This window comes from Marmota monax, unplaced genomic scaffold, assembly GCF_021218885.2.
Source record: "Marmota monax isolate L192 unplaced genomic scaffold, Marmota_monax_Labrador192_F-V1.1 WCK01_AAM20220418_F8-fsc00086, whole genome shotgun sequence".
NCBI lineage: Eukaryota > Metazoa > Chordata > Mammalia > Rodentia > Sciuridae > Marmota > Marmota monax.
The window spans coordinates 412775-431174 of NW_026693086.1; the positions used below are offsets into that span (position 1 = coordinate 412775).

The 18400-nt window shown below is 36.7% G+C and overlaps 1 protein-coding gene across 1 annotated transcript in view; it reads left to right on the forward strand.

Annotated features, from left to right (window-relative positions):
• Nucleotides 1-529: 529 nt before the first annotated feature.
• LOC124099340 (transmembrane protein 180-like) overlaps nt 530-18400 on the forward strand; it is a 35001-nt gene continuing 17130 nt past the window's right edge. The window contains exons 1-5 of the mRNA XM_046454369.1: nt 530-679; nt 1611-2336; nt 10242-10396; nt 14342-14425; nt 17419-17541. Of these exons, the coding sequence (XP_046310325.1) occupies nt 530-679; nt 1611-2336; nt 10242-10396; nt 14342-14425; nt 17419-17541 (1238 nt within the window). The remainder of the gene's footprint in view (nt 680-1610; nt 2337-10241; nt 10397-14341; nt 14426-17418; nt 17542-18400) is intronic.

An 18400-nucleotide genomic window follows, 5' to 3' on the forward strand; every position in this document is an offset into this window, starting at 1 on the left:
ACTCCTCCTCTCTGACAAAATGCTGTCATCTCATTGTTCTTTTTCTGTTGTACCCTTCCAAGTAAGGAAGACAATGCATAAGCTGACTGCTACCTACGCATGTCCAAACATTTGGATAAATCCTACTTTACAATTTAGAAAATGTATGAAAATTATAAATAGAGGGCTGGGGCTAGGGCTCCTTGGCAGAGCACTTGCCTAGCATGTGTGAGGCACTGGGTTTGATTATTAGCACCACATACAAAAATTAATAAAGACATGCTACATCTATAAACTAAAAAAAAAAATTAAATACAAATAGAGTCACATTGTATGCAAATTAGAATTCAAGGCAATATCTCAAAAAATGTTTAGTACAGATAAGTAGAGTGTTAAATCAGGTGACAATTCATAGCTAGTAGTTTTGGGTTCTTAAGTAAAATTAACTAGTGTCCAGTGGAATTTTACCAACCATCAACTATTGCATGCAAACAGTGAGTTTTAACTTTTTTTTTTAAACATAGGGAAGAAAAGTTCCTCTGCATGGAAAATGACACTTTTCAATATCAATCCGGTTGCTCGGGCATACAGTCTGATAACATTAGGGACTGAAATGCTAAATTCTGTCTTCAGTTTCTATTACGTGAAATTTTTTATACATACATACCAAGTTCCAGAAGTGGCCTTCTATCAATCCCAGGTGAGATGGAGTCTTCACTCTACTTTTACATAGGACAGAACAACTTCTTCCTCAGGGTTGTGTTATTATTGTTATTTACAAAACAGTTGATTCTTTGCGCAGCTGAAAAACTTCTTGATGTCCAAGTTTCTCTGAGGACAAAGAGAGATTTTTAAGAGATTGCCACTTAAAATATAAAACCAAGGCTATACTTTGGTCATCTTGCAAATTAACTTATGTGAAATAATTGATATTGTTATTAAAATGTCCTTTGTCACAGAGAGGCCCATGATAGTGACAAATTGTATTGTAACTCATTACAAAGGATGGTTTTAAAACTCTTATGTTTTATAATGCTACTTATTTATTAAAGACAATTACATATTTACTGTACTCATTTTTAGTTGGCAAACATTGATATTTTATTCTTTCCTGGTGAAAGTTATATAATGCTATGCCTATGACAGTATGCCAAAGTGACACTATGTCATTCTTTGCAGTAGCGTGGATGGCTCTGTGCACCATGGTTGGGAGACAATCTAGCCTAATGATATGGGCACAGACTCTGGGTCAACTACCTTGGTTCAGACCCTGACTATGTTGTTTGTTAGCTAAGCATGTTGCTTAACCTTTTTTACCCTCATTTTCCTTATTTGTAAACTGGGAATATTAATAGTACCTATCTTATAATATTGTTTTTAAGGATTTGATAAAATAGTGCATATGAATACTTTTATAATACCTAACACAAAGTGAATGCACATTGGCTTTGAGTAGTACTAGATGTTATTATTATTAATACTTCAACTGGTTCTGAACATAATGAGATTTTTTTTCTATCAGTTTTAAATACTTCATTTAAATAAAAAAAATTCAGAGGTGATTTCATCTTATACTGAATGTAGTAGTTTACAAGACTATTGAAATAAACCTGCATGTTTCTTCTCCTCAGATAATTTTAATGATCTGGAATGTTCTTAATGTCCTGACTGGGTATTTTCACATCGAATTTAAGACTGAACGCTTTTTATGCAGTAATCTTTCTGTCTTATATGGAACTCTTTTATATGCAATGGCCTTCCTGCTTCCTTGGTTCCCTTGGAAATTCTATGAAGAAATTGACTGGCTTAGTGCACTTCACCTGGTGGTATCATTATGTGCTTTTGATAGCACACTTACTTGTGTGGAGCAAGCCCAGTGCAGATTCTTTGCAGAAACTGTTACTGGGCAAGAAAGATATCTTCAGCTGATTAAAATGAATCATGTGGCAGCACTAGTAGGATCTACCAGTGTCCTTTTCTGTGGCCTCATCTCTAATAACTTGGAAATTCTGCCCAAATTTCAGTCTGTTGCTATTGTCATTGCCTTTTTTTCAGCTTGCAGCCTTTACAGTGGCATGTACTACATGAGATATTTTGAACCTAAAAGAAGCACCAAGGAAAATGTTTTCTTGGAAAGTGAACAGGATCTCACCTGGACCTCTGTCGCCTTATTTTTGAGACAAATCTTGTTCCAGAAGAACTTCTTCCTTTTTCTGATCATGAGTTTCTTACAAGTCTTCCATTTAACTTTCTTCAATAACTTCATGATGATTTTTGCAGATAATCTCATTCCCAGGAATGTTCTTTCTTCTTCCACAAGGAGCATCATGTACGGGGCAGGATTCATTTGCCCACAGGTATGTGATAACTCTTTGAATAACTCTTACCCAGGTGTGGTAGTAATCTCAGCTACTTGGGACACTGAAGCGGGAGGATCCCAAGTTGGAGGTAAGCCTTGGCAATTTAGTGAGACCCTGTCTCAAAATCAAATTAAAGAAGGGCTGGGGATGTAGCCCAGTGGTGGGGCATTTTCCTAGCATGTTCGAGGCCCTGAATTCAATCCCTAGTACTATCAAAATTTAAAGTGTTTAATTCTTAACTGGCTGAGGAAATTAGAAACCTGATTATATCAGTAGTGTGAATAAGATGCACATTTTTATTAAGAAACCTAAAGATTCAGAGCCCCAGACCTTATAGAAGATTCAGTAGAAACATAATAGAAAAAAGAAGATGAAAAGGAAAAAAGGAAGAGTCCAGTGAAAGCCAAGCAACATGGTATTTTAAACATTTTAACTTTTGAATTTTGTTCCCTGAGCTTTTCCATTTAAGTCTCAGCAGAACTATGGAAGAAAATAATGAGTGTGTTGTTTTGCTTTATTGAGGTATGATTTTTGTGACAATTATATGGAAGAAAAGTCACTTGATCAAGAATCCATGGAGCCAGGTTTCAAAACATTTGGCAAAAGTCCTGAGTTCTGGAATTCCAGAGTGTTATTAAAATTCCATGTTCATGACTATTATTATAGAGGGCATGTTCTCCTTCAAAAAACAAAAATACTGTCATGCTGTTTATTATACCATTTGGAGAACTAATATATCACTCCCCTCAACCTAAATATGTCCACAAAAAATGATTTAATTAATGTGACTTCAGTTTCTCCTGTTTTCATGAACAATAAGTAAAACCTATTACTTATATGTTTCAAGGAATAAGGAATAAGGCATTCTGGATAGTCTAGTTTTTACCACTTGCCAACTTTCAAAAGTATTTAAACCATTTGGGGTAGGAGTAGTCCAATAATTCTTAAGTGTAACCATAATTTCTTAAATGAAGTATATAGGATAGAATTTGCCTTTCTGCTATTAGCTCAGTTCTTTATGTCTCCTGTTTATATTATAATAATGACAACTCATGGATTATGCCAAACACGTTGTACACATTACCTCATGTAATTCTTATAACAAGCTCTGAAGAGATCCTTTTCATCCATATAGATAAGAGGCACAGAACATCTATGTGCCTCAAGAGGCATGCACTTCAAGATGCTAACTTGGTGTGGTGGTGTGTGCCTATAATCCCAGCTACTCAGGAGTCTGAGGCAGGAAGATCATTTAAGCCCATGGGTTCAAGACTAGATTGGATAGGGGATGGGCTGGGGATGTAGCTCAGTGGTAGAGCGCTTGCCTGGCATGTAAGGTCCTGGGTTTGATCCCCAGCACCATATAAAAATAAGTAAATGGAATAAAGGTATTGTGAAAAAAAATTCTTTTTATTTTTTTAAATTTTTTTACTGATTTTTAAAAATAAATTACATTGAAATGCATTACAATTCTTATCACACATATAGAGCAAAAATTTTCATATCTCTGGTTGTATATAAAGTATGTTGATACCAATTTGTGTCTTCATACATGTACTTTGGTGCTGAGAGCTATAGCCGAGTGGGAATGGCCCCTGGCATTTTGCCAATAGTATTGGTTGAGAGGCAAGCCATTAAGATGATGCTGGATTGATTCGGTTGTATATTAGACCTTTACTGTCCGAGTCGGCCTGCTACTTTGGAGTTCTCCTGGGGATTCCCGGAGAGTTCCCATTGGTTGGGGAAGTGCGGGAGGAGGGATTTCTGGAGGAGGGATTTCCGGAGGAGGGATTTCCGGTTGGTGGTTCCTGGAGGAGCCTCGTGGCGTTGGGAGAGTTCCCGGGGAGCGTGTGTGGAGTGTGCTGGTGGAGTTCAGAAATAAAGTTTGTAACTGCTTCAGTGGCTGGTGATTTGTGCCCAGCCAGACTGCGGCATTTTGGATAATGATGTCCATCACATTCCACCATCCTTGCTAATCCCCTGCCCCCTCCCTTCCCTCCCACCCCTCTGACCTATCTAGAGTTCATCTATTCCTCCCATGCTCCCCCTCCCTACCCCACTATGAGTCAGTCACCTTATATCAGAGAAAACATTCAGCATTTGTTTTTTTGGGATTGGCTAACTTCACTTAGCATTACCTTAGCATTACCTTCTCAAACACCATCCATTTACCTGCAAATGCCATGATTTTATTCTCTTTTATTGCTGAGTAATTTTCCATTGTGTATATATGCCACATTTTTTTATCCATTTATCTACTGAAGGGCATCTAGGTTAGTTCCACAGTTTAGCTATTGTGAATTGTACTGCTATAAACATTGATGTGGCTGTGTCCCTGTAGTATGCGTTTTAAGTCCTTTGGGTATAGACCAAGGACTAGGATAGCTGGGTCAAATGGTGGTTCCATTCCCAGTTTTCCAAGGAATCTCTCTCTATACTGCTTTCCATATTGGCTGCACCAATTTGCAGTCCTACCAGCAATGTATGAGTGTACCTTTTCCCCCACATCCTTGCCAACACTTATTGTTGTTTGTCTTCATAATAGCTGCCATTCTGACTGGAGTGAGATGATATCTTAGAGTAGTTTTGATTTGCATTTCTCTAATTGCTAGAGATGATGAACATTCTTTCATATATTTGTTGATTGATTGTATATCCTCGTCTGTTCATGTCCTTGGCCCATTTATTGATTAGGTTATTTGTTTTTTTGGTGTTTAGCTTTTTGAGTTCTTTATATACCCTAGAGATTAGTGCTCTATCTGATGTGTGAGGGGTAAAGATTTCCTCCCAAGATGTAGGCTCTCCATTCACCTCACTGATTGTTTCTTTTGCTGAGAAGAAGCTTTTTAGTTTGAATCCATCCCATTTATTGATTCTGGGTTTTAATTCTTGTGCTATAGGAGCATTGTGAGAAAAAATTCTTAAAAAAAAAGACTAGATTGGACAACATAGTGAAACCCCATCTCAAAAAAAAAAATCTATCTCTAAGAAGTACTGTGTGCACATCATTTGTTTAGCAGGGTATATACTAAAGGAACTTCTGGTTAATCATTGAAGTTCCAGGTGTTAATGTGTGCAAGATAAAATGATGCCCTCCCTTCAGAGCACTGTGAGGTTTGCCAAGCTTTTAACTCCTGTGTTAGCTTCCCATTATTGTAATGAAATACCTGGGATAATTAACTTATAAGAAATTTATTTAGCTCACAGTTCTAGAAGTTCCATTCAGGTTTGGTTGGGCCATTGCTTTAGGACTCTGGTGGGGTGCTGGATGGCAATGGTAGGGAGTGCTTGATGGAGCAAGCTGGTCACTTCCTGGACAGAAATCAAGAGAAATAGAAAGGGGCTGGGGTCCCACATCCTTTTCAAGGGCATACCTACCCCCATGACCAAAGGGCCTCACACTAGGCCTTACCTACTATGTGTTCCATCACCCCACAACAGGGCCACACTGGGGACCAAGCCTTTAACCCATGGGCCTTTGGGGGGCTTTTGAGATCCCAAACTGTAGCAGCTCCTAATTTCAATGACCCAGATTAGGAAGCTGTTTGAATTTCTGTCTCTATTTATTATTTGCCACCATATTTTAGGCTGTTTATACCTTCTCACTTTAAGTCACGTGCTTATCAGTAGTTTCTACTCTTTGCCAGCTTTAAAAAAGTTCATTAAATTAAACTCCCATGTAAAAATGGAGCTGATTTTTATAAAAAGCCTTATTGAGATATGATTCCCATTGCATACAATTCATTCATTTAAAGCACACAATTCAGTATAGTTTAGCATATTCAGAGTCATGGGATTAGCACTATGGTCAAGTTGAGTTACATTTTCATCACTCTGAAAATAATCAGTCAATCCTCACTTCACTCCCCTCAGCCTTGGAAACCATTAAACTACCTTTTGTCTTTATGGATTTGCTTTTCTGGATTTTCATGTAATAAAATCATATAATATGTGGTCTTTTGTGACTGGCTTTTTCACATAGCCTGTTTTTTAAGGTTCATCCATGCTCTAGTACATGAACATTTCATTCTATATTAATCTGTTTTTAGATGTTAATAACATAATACCACAGAATAGGTATATTTTAAATAAAAGAGGCTCATGGTTCTGTAGTCCAAGTTGATGGGCTGCATCTGGTAATGGCTTTCTTGCTGGCAGAATCCTAAGCAGGAACAGGCCATATTATGTGACAGGAGAGAAAGAGCCCAAGTGTATATATATTCTAGTCTCTTATAAAGTCACTGGTAACCAATCATGGAATCTTCTTCTTGTAAGGTCACCAGTAATCAATCATGGAGGCTCCATCCTGTTAACATTATCGAATTCTAATTGCCTCCCAAAGGCTCACCTCTAAACACTGTAGGTGGATTAAATTTCTACCCTCTTAATACCTCTTAATAGGGACTAAACTCCAACACGAGTTTTTGAGGCAACCAACCATATTCAAACCATAAAATTCCTTTTTTATGATTCAATAATATTCCATTAGATTAATGTACCAAATTTTGTTTATCTATTCATTAGTTGATAGACATTTGAGTTGTTTCCATTTTTGGGTTATTAATGAGTTATGTTGCCATAAACATTAGTGTTAAATTTTGTATGGTCATATATTTTCATTTCTTTGGGGTATCTATCTAGGAATGGAATATATAGGTTTTACGGTAACTCTATATTTCACATTTTGAGATGGTGACAGACTGTTTTCCGGAGTGGCTACACCATTTGACATCCCCACCAGCAGTGTACAATGGTTCCAGTTTCTCCAAATCACTACCAACTCTTGTTATCTTTTTTTATTGTAGGCATCTCATTGTAGTTTTGGATTTCCCTGATGATTAATGATGTTGAACATTTTTCATGGATTGTTGTATAGGTTCTTTGGAAGACTATCTATTTAGCTCATTTGCCCAGTTATTTGCCTTTTTATTATGGAGTTGTAATGGTTTTTCATATTTTTTCATAGTGTGTATTATCAGATATACTTCATAAAAATATTCTCCTATTCTGTAGGTTGTCTTTTCACTTTCTTGATGGAATTGGAAAGTGTGAGTCCTCCTATTTTATTCTTTTCCAAGATGTTTTTGGCTATTCTGGGTCTTCTGAAAATCTATATGAATTTTAGAATCAGCTTGTCAATTTCTACAAAGAACTTAGCTGGGATGCTGATAGGAAGTTCACTGGATGTATAGATTATTTGGGTGGTATTGCTGTCTTAATGATGTTAAATCTTGGGCTGAGAATGTAGCTCAGTGGCAGAGTACTTGCCTCGAATGTGCAAAGCCCTAGGTTCAATACCCATTACCAAAAAACAAACAAACAGGGCTGGGTTTGTGGCTCAGTGGTAGAGCACTCACTTTGCACGTGCGAGACCCTGCGTTCCATCCTCAGCACCACATAAAAATAAATAAGTGAAATAAAGGTAATGTGTACAACTATAACTAAAAAGTAATTTAAAAAACCACAAAAATCTTGATGTTAAATCTTCAGATTCATGAACATGGAATGTTTTTCCATCTATTTTAGATTAAAAAAATTTCTTTCAACAATGCTGTATAGCTTCTTCCTTCTTGTGTTAAATTTACTCCTAAGTATTGAGATAGATATTTAATGAATACCTGAAGGGCTTTCATGAGTAAAGAACATAAGCTTTGGGCTGGGATTATGGCTCAGTGGTAGAGTGATCGCCTATCACATGCAAGGCCCTGGGTTTGGTCCTCAGCACCACATAAAAATAAATAAAATAAATGTATTATGTCCAGCTACAAATAAAAATAATTATATAAAAAAGAACATAAACTTTACTAAGTATGTAGAGTCATGATTTTATTCTGTTAGTTCCCATTGATGTGTTTTACTTCTTTTATCTTTTAGCCATGTTCTGGGTAGAGATCATCAGATGGTTGAATTGTGATGGAGTGAGGGACTGCTAATGCTTCTGAATGAATCATAACCTCTTTATTTTTTTATTGTAAAAATGGCATCTGTTGTACAATTCCACTACCAAATAACTTGCAGTAAGAACTATTACTCATGTCCTTTCCCATATTTTACTTACTGAGGTTTTTTTTTTTTTTTTTTTTTTTTTAATATTTATTTATTTATTTTTCGGTGGACACAACATCTTTGTTTGTATGTGGTGCTGAGGATCGAACCCGGGCCGCACGCATGCCAGGCGAGCGCGCTACCACTTGAGCCACATCCCCAGCCCCACTTACTGAGGTTTTTAAAACCAAGTTGTACGTATAATTTTTAAAATAAAATGAGTTCATCTATGAATCTTTTGTATCCTGCATTTTATTTTGTTTTTGGTACTGGAAATTGAACCCAGGGTGCTCTACCACTGAACTATATCCCCAGTCCTTTTTTTTTTTTTGAGACAGGGTCTCACTAAGTTGCTTACAGCCTCCTGGCTAAGTGGCTGGGGCTGGCCTTGAACTTGCTATCCTCCTGCCTTAGCATCCCGAGTCACTGGGATTACAGGTGTGTGCTGCCAAACCTGGCTGGATCCTGGTTTTTTATCTTCACAAATTTTGGAAATTTTTCATGTAACATATAAGTCTAATTTAGTTTTTAAGTATTTATTTATTTGTATAAAAATATGGCTCATATCTTTTTATATATTGGACACAAGAATAATAACTAACAATCATTGAGTTCCTTGTATGTTGAATATAGAGCTAGATGGGGGTGGGAGGAAAATGTCTTTTAGGTGAAATCAGTTCTCTGTGATATAAACTGAGGACATGTGACATTATTAACTTCTTATATTTTGCAGAATATAAGATACAGAAGAAGCAGACTCATTTTAATATGTGGAAATGTGTTACTTTGAATATTATAACTATACACAAGAGTATAATTCGATTTGCTAGATGCTTTGCATCCCTTCTCTTATAGAACTCTCAGGAAGGCCTAGGACTATAGCCATCACAGAGCTATTGTTTTTAGTATCCAGAAAGTGAGCTCTTATTTCTTGAAAGTAGAGAATTAAGCTAAAAAAAAAAATCAGTCGAGGGGGAAAAAAACCTTATGTTTATTAAAGGACATTTGTAGTCTACTTATGTCTTTCAAAATGCTCTTCTAATTGTAATGTACATACATTTGGGTAGTGAAACTTTTCAGGACTAAACAATGTGCTTTTTCTCTTGAGAACAAAGAGTGTCTTCTGATCTTTGTTAATGTACATACATATATCTAGCACAAACTTTACAGTCTAGAACAATGAACTTTTTCATTTGGTAGAAAGAAATGCAGGGGAAAAAAGCAAATCTAAGTCTCAGATGTCAACATGAATCTATTAGAATTATGAAAATATGTGAGATTAGGCAGGACACACAAGCGGAAAGAATATAGATAGAATCCTGGAATATTATTTAATAAACCTCTGATTTTAGAGTAAAAAGTACACTTCAGATTAATATCACAGTAAGAATAATAGTGAGATTTTTTATATATTCAACAATCGTTTTGGCTACTGTGCATGTACACTATGTGAATTCTGTTTGGGTTTATTTTAGATTTGAGTTGAATCTTTCACTTTACCATAAAGCAATGCTGTTTGTTGCTACTGATCGATGTCTTACATGATCACTTTTAGTAAAATCTATCTTAGTATGAAAATAAATTAGGAAACTATTTCCTGGTTAGTTTATTTGTTTTTATAGAAAATAATAGTAGCTTATTTGTTATTTATAGAATATTAATATCCATAGTCAATTTTTTTGATATATGTGGATCAAATCATCTGAAACCAAGAGAGAATTAGTTGTACGTTTCAATTGATACTGTAATTCAAAAGCAAATTTATTTTGTAATGAGAATATTTTGTCATCAGTGAGAGTATAGACATAACGGGTGGGTTTGCTTCTTAACACAAAGCCAAATCTGTTTCCATTTCAGTGCTTTGTCCTTATGGGTCAGTCCTGGCTGAAGAAATTTGGTTACTATAAGATTATCTTAACCTCTTTCTACCTAGAAGGAGTGGTCTCCATTATCATGTTACTTCTGGGTCAGGATTACTATTACTGTTTGGCTTTTTATCTCACTATTATCAAGTAGGTCAATGCCGAAAACAGTGAACATCATTTTTAAAAAATATTTTTTTTAGATGCATGGACGTTTATTTTGTTCATTTACTTATATGTGGTGCTGAGAATCAAACCCAGTGCCTCACACATGGTAGGCAAGTGCTCTACCTCTGAGCCACAGCCTCAGCCCCCAGTGAACATCTTTGATGGGATTTCGGTGTAATATTCGCTTCTAGGTTGGATCATTGAATCTTTCTACCAAATTGTTTGAATGCTTGTTTGTTTTTAGTACAAGGGGTTGAACCCAGGGGTGCTTAACCACTGAACCACATTCCTATTCCTTTTTGTTTTGAGACAGGGTCCTGCTAAATTGCTGAGGCTGGTTTTGAATTTGGGATCCTCCAGCCTCAGCCTCCCAAGCCGCTGGGATTACAGGCACATGCCACCACTCCCAGTTTAACAGTTTTTTTGGGTTTTTTTAAAGAGAGATCACACACTGGGTTGGGGATATAGCTCAGTTGGTAGAGTACTTGCCTTGCATGCACAAGGCCCTAGATATCCCACACTAATTTTTGTAGTAAAGTTAAGTTTCTTCTTGGTGACTTATTAAAATGCAATATTGAGTAAATGCTGTTGTCAGATTCAAATAAGCTGAGATTCTATTCCTCCTTCAACTCTTTCTCCTATTTATTTCTTCTTTTTTTCTAATTTTTGATTAACAAGTAATAATTGTACAAATTTAATGGGTTTCAGTGTGAAATTTCAATACATGTATAAAGAGGGTTCACTGATTAAATCCAGTCTTCCTCTACCCACATTCTTCTGGATGGCTAAATAACATTCCATTGTGTATGTCTTCCAAATTTTCTGAATCATTCATCCACTGATGGATACTGAGGCTGATTTCATATCTTAGCTTTGTGAATAGTGTTGTAAGAAATTAAGGTGTGAGGAATTTCTTTAGCATGCTGATTTTATTTCCTTTGAATATAAACCCAGAAGGGAGGTAACTGGATTATATGCTATTTCTAGTTTTAGGTTTTTGTTTGTTTTTGCAATGGGGTCTTGCTGTATTGGCTAGGCTGGCCTCAAACTTGCAAACCTCCTGCCTCAGCCTCCTGAGTAACTGGGATTACAGGCTCTTTCCTGCCCAGCTTTATTTTTAGTTTTTTTGAGGAGCCTCCATGCTATTCTCCATAATGACTGTTCTAATTCACATTCCCACCAGCAGCAAATGAAATTTCCTTGTTCTACACATCCTCACCATCATTTATTTCTTATGTTTTTGATGATAGCTTTTCTAATTGGGGTAAGAAAATATCTCATTGTAGTTTTGATTTGCATTTCCCTGATGACTAATGATACTGAACCTTTTTTTTCATATATTTGTGGCCATTTGTATTTCTTTTTTTAAGACGTATCTAGTCAGATCATTTGCTTATATTTTAATTGGATTGCTTGGTTTTTGTGTTGTTAAGGTTTTTTTTTTAGTTCCTTATATATTCTGGATATTATTCCTTTGTCAGATGAATAGTTGGCAAATATTTTCTCCTATTCTGTGACTTTTCTCTTTACTGTTGATCCTTTCCTTCCTTTCTTTTCTTTCTTACTGTGCAGAAGAAGCATTTTAGTTTGATGCAATCCCATTTGTCTATTTTTGCTTTTGTTTCCTGTGTTTTTGATGTCATATCCAAGAAGTCATTGTCTCGAAGTGTTTCCCCTATGCTTTCTTGTACAGTTTTATGTTTTAGCTCTTTGATCCATTTTGAGTTGATTTTTTTTTTTTTTGTACCAGGGATTGAATCCAGGGGTACTAAATAACTGAGCCACATCCCCATCCCTTTTTACATTTATTTTGAGACATAGTCTCACTAAGTTGTTTAAGGCCTCACTAAGTTGCCAAGGCTGGCTTTGAACTTGTGGTCCTCATGCCTTAGCCTTGAAAGCGCTGGGATTACAGGCGTGTGCTACTGAGTCTGACTTGAGTTGAGTTTTTACACGAGGTAAGAGTGATGGGTCAAGCTTCAATCTTCTGTAGGTGACTATCCAAATTTCCCAGTACCATTTATTAAAGAGACTGTCTTTTCTCCAACATGTGTTTTGGGTGCCTTTGTCAAGAATCAGGGGCTGGGGCTGGGGATGTGGCTCAAGGGGTAGCGCGCTCGCCTGGCATGCGTGCGGCCCAGGTTCGATCCTCAGCACCACATACAAACAAAGATATTGTGTCCGCCCAAAGCTGAAAAATAAATATTTAAAAAATTAAAAAAAAAAAAAGAATCAGGGGCTGGGGTTGTGGCTCAGCGGTAGAGCGCTTGCCTCGCACGTGGGAGATCCTGGGTTCGATCCTCAGTACCACATAAAAATAAATAAGTGAAATAAAGGTATTGTGACCAACTACAACCAAAAGTAAATAAATAAATATTTAAAAAAATAAAAAAAATATCAGCTGACAGTTCCTCCTATTTCTGCAACTTCCACTCTTCCCCTGGCACCCACTCCTCCAGACATCTTGAATTCAATGGGTCCAAATCAAGGATCTTGCCCCTATCTGCTCTTTTTCACCTTTGTTCACCATTGTGGGAAACGGTTTCACCATCTGTCTAGTTGCCCAAATTTGGGACTGAGAAATTGTTTCCTTCTCTCTCTGAATTTTGACACCTCCATTTAACACCTCCATCTACATCATTGGCAGACTCATCTCTCTAACACATCCCGAATCCATCCTTCCCTATTCATTCAGCTCAGGTCTCAATGTCACTTATATGGAATGCTGTTGTAACCTCCAGTTGTCCCCATTGCCTCCAGTCTCTAGTCCCTCTAACCCCTTCTCCCAAATTGCATCAGAATAACCTGTCATCCTTTTGCTTAACGAGCCAATTGTTTTCATGACGTATTTGAATGATATAAAGTCCTTTTTTATGCAGGCCTTCTTTATCTTTCCATCCTCTTTTCTTGTTATTCATCCATTTACACTGTATTCTCCACCATATGGAAAGACTTTGAAATTTCTGGTTCAGACACCTCTGTGTCTTACAAATGCAGTTTCCTGTGTCTGGAAAGCTGTTCCTCATTTCTTGCCTGACTCTCTTCTAAAGGGTTTTTTTGATTTTGTTTTTCCTGGGGTTTGAATCCAGAGGTGCTTAACCACTGAGCAACCCCCCCCCCAATCTTATTTTTGTTTTTTATTTTGAGACAGGGTCTCACCAAGTTGCTTAGGGACTTACTACATTGCTGAGGCTGGCCTTGAACTTAAATTGCTGGGATTATAGGTGTGTGCCACCATGCCTAGCTCTTGTTTACTTTTTAAAAAAAATTTTTATTATTGGTTGTTCAAAATATTACATAGTTCTTGACATATCATATTTCATACATTTGATTCAAGTGGGTTATGAACTCCCATTTTTACCCCGTATACAGATTGCAGAATCACATCGGTTACACATCCACTGTTTTACATATTGCCATACTAGTGTCTGATGTGTTCTGCTGCCTTTCCTATCCTCTACTATCCCCCCTCCCCTCTCTTGTTTACTTTTTTAAACTTAAACTTTTCTCTCCATTTTATTCTGTTATCATAATCAAAATGTTATGTGCCTATTTACAATTCTTAACTTATCTTGTTTTTATATTAAGAGAAAGCAGATGAAATTCCCTGGAAAGTTCTATTCCTTAGAATCTATTTGTAACTTGAGCAGATTTAATAAACAAGTAATTATTAGGGAATGGGAAAAAGCATAAAAACCATTAAAAATCCTATGTGGAAGTAATTACTTTTAGAAGAGAATTGCATGTATTTGAGGGACAGAATTATGTATTTAATATATCTTTACTTTTATAGTATCCAATTTCATTTTTTTCCTTCTTGCAAACCAAATGCCAAGTTTCATTTGATGTGTTTTTTAAAATAACAAAATCTGTGCCTTCTAGTTGTAAAATGTTCATATATGTACATTATTTTAATTTTTTTTCTAGGGTGATTGTGCAAGCTTCTTTTTGTTTATTTAACCTGCCACTAGCTGACCTGATCCATGCAGATTTACTGAAGTTCAATAGGCAGTAAGTATATTTATTCAGATATTAGCTATAAAAATGTCAGATGCAGGTAGGACCTATCAGAGTCGCTATATCTCAGTTATATTAATACTATAAATCACATACAAGAGAGATGGTCATAAGAGGCATCATTAGGAATTGGGGAGTAGAATATCATAGGATATTCCTATTTGTTTGCCCTGCACCATTTCCCTCCACTTTTGAAAGGGCATCATTATTTTTATCCCTCAGGTTCACACAGCCAATGTTACAACAGGGTTAAAATTCAGAAGTAAATCAAAATCTTAGTTAGCTATAGGTTCTACATAGTGCCATACACACCAGACAGTAAGGTAAAGTGACCTGTGCTCGGTGACGTTCTAAGAATTAAAATTTAAAAAAAATCAAGCTTCATCGTATCCTTTCTTACTTGAAAAAGTCTTAAGCTGATGATAACATGTTTTGTTCTTTGGTATGATTATAAATGTTTTAGGTCAGATATAAAATTCTCTTGGTTGACAAATATTTGCAGATATATACCTCCTTTTGCATTCTAAAGAGGAATGAATTATGTTACAGCCTTTTTTGTTAACTTTGTAGAAACATATTGCACAGTCTCTCTCTTTTTTAAGTCAACTGAAATGGAGGAGAGCTTTGCCCACTGCTTGTTCTCCTCTTTATATATGATTCCTTCAACACAGTCCTGTTGCTGTCATAATCATAGCAATAAGCAAGCTGATGAGTGCCTTACAGTACAGGACCATATCTTCAGTCTAATGACCTTCATGCTTAGAAAGACTGAGAAGACTTTTTGTTTTTCCTTAAAAAAATGATTAAGTGCCAGGAGCAGTGGCTCACGCCTGTAATCCCAGCAGCTCAGGAGGCTGAGGCTGGAGGATCGAAAGTTCAAAGCCAATCTCAGCAATTTAGTGAGGTTCTAAGTAACTCAACGAGACCTTGTCTCTAAATAAAAATATAAAAAAGGGCTGGGGATGTGGCTCAGTGGTTAAGCACTTCTGGGCTCAATCTGCGATACAAAAAAAAAAAAAAGAAAACATGTTAACAAACAGCAATTTTAGCAAATGTTTTACACCTCTCAATTTCTCCTCCTTCTCCTCTTATTCTTCCTCCTCCTTATTTTTATGTCCCAGAGATCAAACCCAGGGGCACTTAACCTCTGTGCCACATCTTCAGCCCTTTTTTATTTTCTGTTTTGAGACAGTGTCTCCCTAAATTGCATAGGGCCTTGCTGAATTGCTGAGGCTGGCTTTAAACTTTTGATCCTCCAATAACAGGTGCATGCCACCATGTTTGGCTCTTTTTTTTTTTCTTTTCTTTCTTTCTGTTTTTTTTTTTTTTTTTTGGTGCTGGGGATTGATCTGAGGGCCTTACACAAGCTGAGCATGCGCTCTACCACTCAGCTATACACTCAACCCTCAAATTCTCTTTGAATGAGATACCCTACAAATAAATGAAACATTTCAAACAGTTGGAAAGAAAAGGGCACCAACATATGCCAAATGCATATGGCTATTTGCTTATTTACATCTAATAGCACCCTTGAATGATAGATAAGATTGACTTTACAGATATGACCTATGTGTCAGGCAATGTGGAAAAGCTGGGGATACAGTTCAGCAGGTCTTGTAAGAGACTCTCCACTTACCTGATACTCTTTGTTCCTCCTAAACAATGCCTACTTATGTGCATGTATGCCATATGTTGGTGACCGAATGGCTATTTGAGGATACCTGTGCTTTCCTGCTCTGATGATTCAATTCTACCCTTACCAAGAATTAGTGCTTTTTATTTTAAACCTGTTAATGTCAGATGTGCTTGTAATTATAATTACAAGGTTTAATTATTCTTAGATTTTATAAACTTAAGAAATACAGGTATAAAATGAAAACCTTTAAGTGATTTCTTTCTTTCTTTCTTTTTTTTTTTGCTTTAGCCAAATGTCCTGATCATGTCAGAGTGGAAAACTTTATACTGTAATGACAAAACACATGTAGTCCCTGCCCTCATGGCACATACAGTTTTGTGGGGGGAGACAGACTGTAGTTATATTACCATATGATTATAATTATCCTAATTTTTAGGAAACATACTATTCATGGATTAACTTTTCCTAGTTAACATAATAACTGATTGAAGAACTGGGAATCAAATCCAAGTTCTTTCTATCAAGTCAAACTTCCTCCAATTCTCTGGCCTTGATTTATTTATTTTCTTTCTTTCTTCCTTCCCTTCCCTTCCCTCCCTCCCTCCCTTCCTTCCTTCCTTCTCTCTTTCTATTTTTCTTTCTTTCTCCTTTCTTTTTTCTCCTCCTTATTGGCAAGGTTTCCATCACCATTTAAAACATGAAAAGATTTAATTTTGTTCAGTCAACGCACTTGATTTATTTTATATGACATCATTATTAAAAAACTACATGGCAGGATTCTTACTAGGAATCCACTAAAGTAATACTTAAGGAAATTTGGGCAGAAAAACTTAGGTGTGAATATCAGTTCTTTCATTTACACATCGTGTGACTGTGGATGTTGTCATCTGTTCTCCCATCTCTAAAAGAGGAGGGTGGCAAAAGCTTTCTTGTGATTGCTGTGGGGCTTAAATTAATATGTGGCGCTCACTTACTCAGTACAGTGCTCACTTACTGAGCATGTAAGAAGGCAGCTGTCTTCTCTTTGCATCTTAACTATGGGGCTAAAATTTTACAATTACTCTGCTATTTCTATTTTTGTTTACTCAGGGTCAGGAGGGACTTCCTAGATGAAGATGTCCTTGATACATAGACATATACGTATGAACTTATGTGTAGAAAAACATACACATGTGGGGCTCAGTGGTGGAGTGCTTGCCTCACATGTGTGGGGCACTGGGTTGGATCTTCAACACCACATGAAAATGGATGAATGGGGATGTTGTGTCCATCTACAACTAAAAAAGAAAGAAAATACATACACATGTAATCTGTGTGTGTGTTAAAGACCCTTGTAATCTTTGTCTTCCAGATTGTCCCTTTGCTCAATGATTTTTGGCATCTATGCTCTGTTTACCAAGCCTGCTCAGTCTTTAGCTCCAATGGGGGTGCTGTGTAAGCTAAAGCAGCATGAATATGGGGACCCAAATAGCAGGTAAAGTAACAATCTTTGAAATCACATGAAAGAAATATGAAAGCAAACTCTGCTGTTATCTTGCCTTTTGGATGTTGTTAGTCATGAACTCATGTATCTCAAGTAAGCTATGACTGTGAATGCTGAAGGAACTTTATGAAGAGCATCTTTAAGTATTGGATATTATTTAAGTTATATGCACTACATATGTCTATATAATTTGTACTAAATTACATATTGGTGACCTTATCTAAGTCATTCATTCATTATTTCATTTCACCAAAGTTTTTAAGGACTTGCTCTTATATGCCAGGTACAAAGGTACTGGGAATACAATATGAATAAGGAGACTTTAAGGGGCTCTACAGATTACAAAAAAACTGTGATAAAGGGGCCCATCAGAGGCATAAGTGGAGCACTGTGGTAATACAGAAAAGAGGTCCCCTCCTCAGTCTGCCCAGGGAGAACTTCACAGGAGTCGGGGTTCTGGAGCTGGGTTTGGGTGACTGAGTTGGATTTCCCCTCCTGAACACAGATAAAATGAAAACAGCATGGTAAATATCAGGAAGCACACATGCACTCTCAATCAGCTGTCCATTTATTCATCCAATAAATGTTATTGAGAGCCCCCCAAGCCCTAGACTATGACACAGCAGGGAGGTCTCTGTCCTCTAGAGGGAGGGAGGAGGACTTAAGAAAAACAGAGTGCTCTATATAATGGTCAGTTCTTTGGTGAGAAATAAAGATTGGGGAAACTAAGAAGGGTTGGAGAAAGCTGCATTTTAAAAGAGGAGAATGGAGAAGGCCCCACAAGTTGACATTTGAAAGACCTGGAGAGACCTGGGTGGGAACCATGAAGATTCTCTGGGGGGAAGTGTTC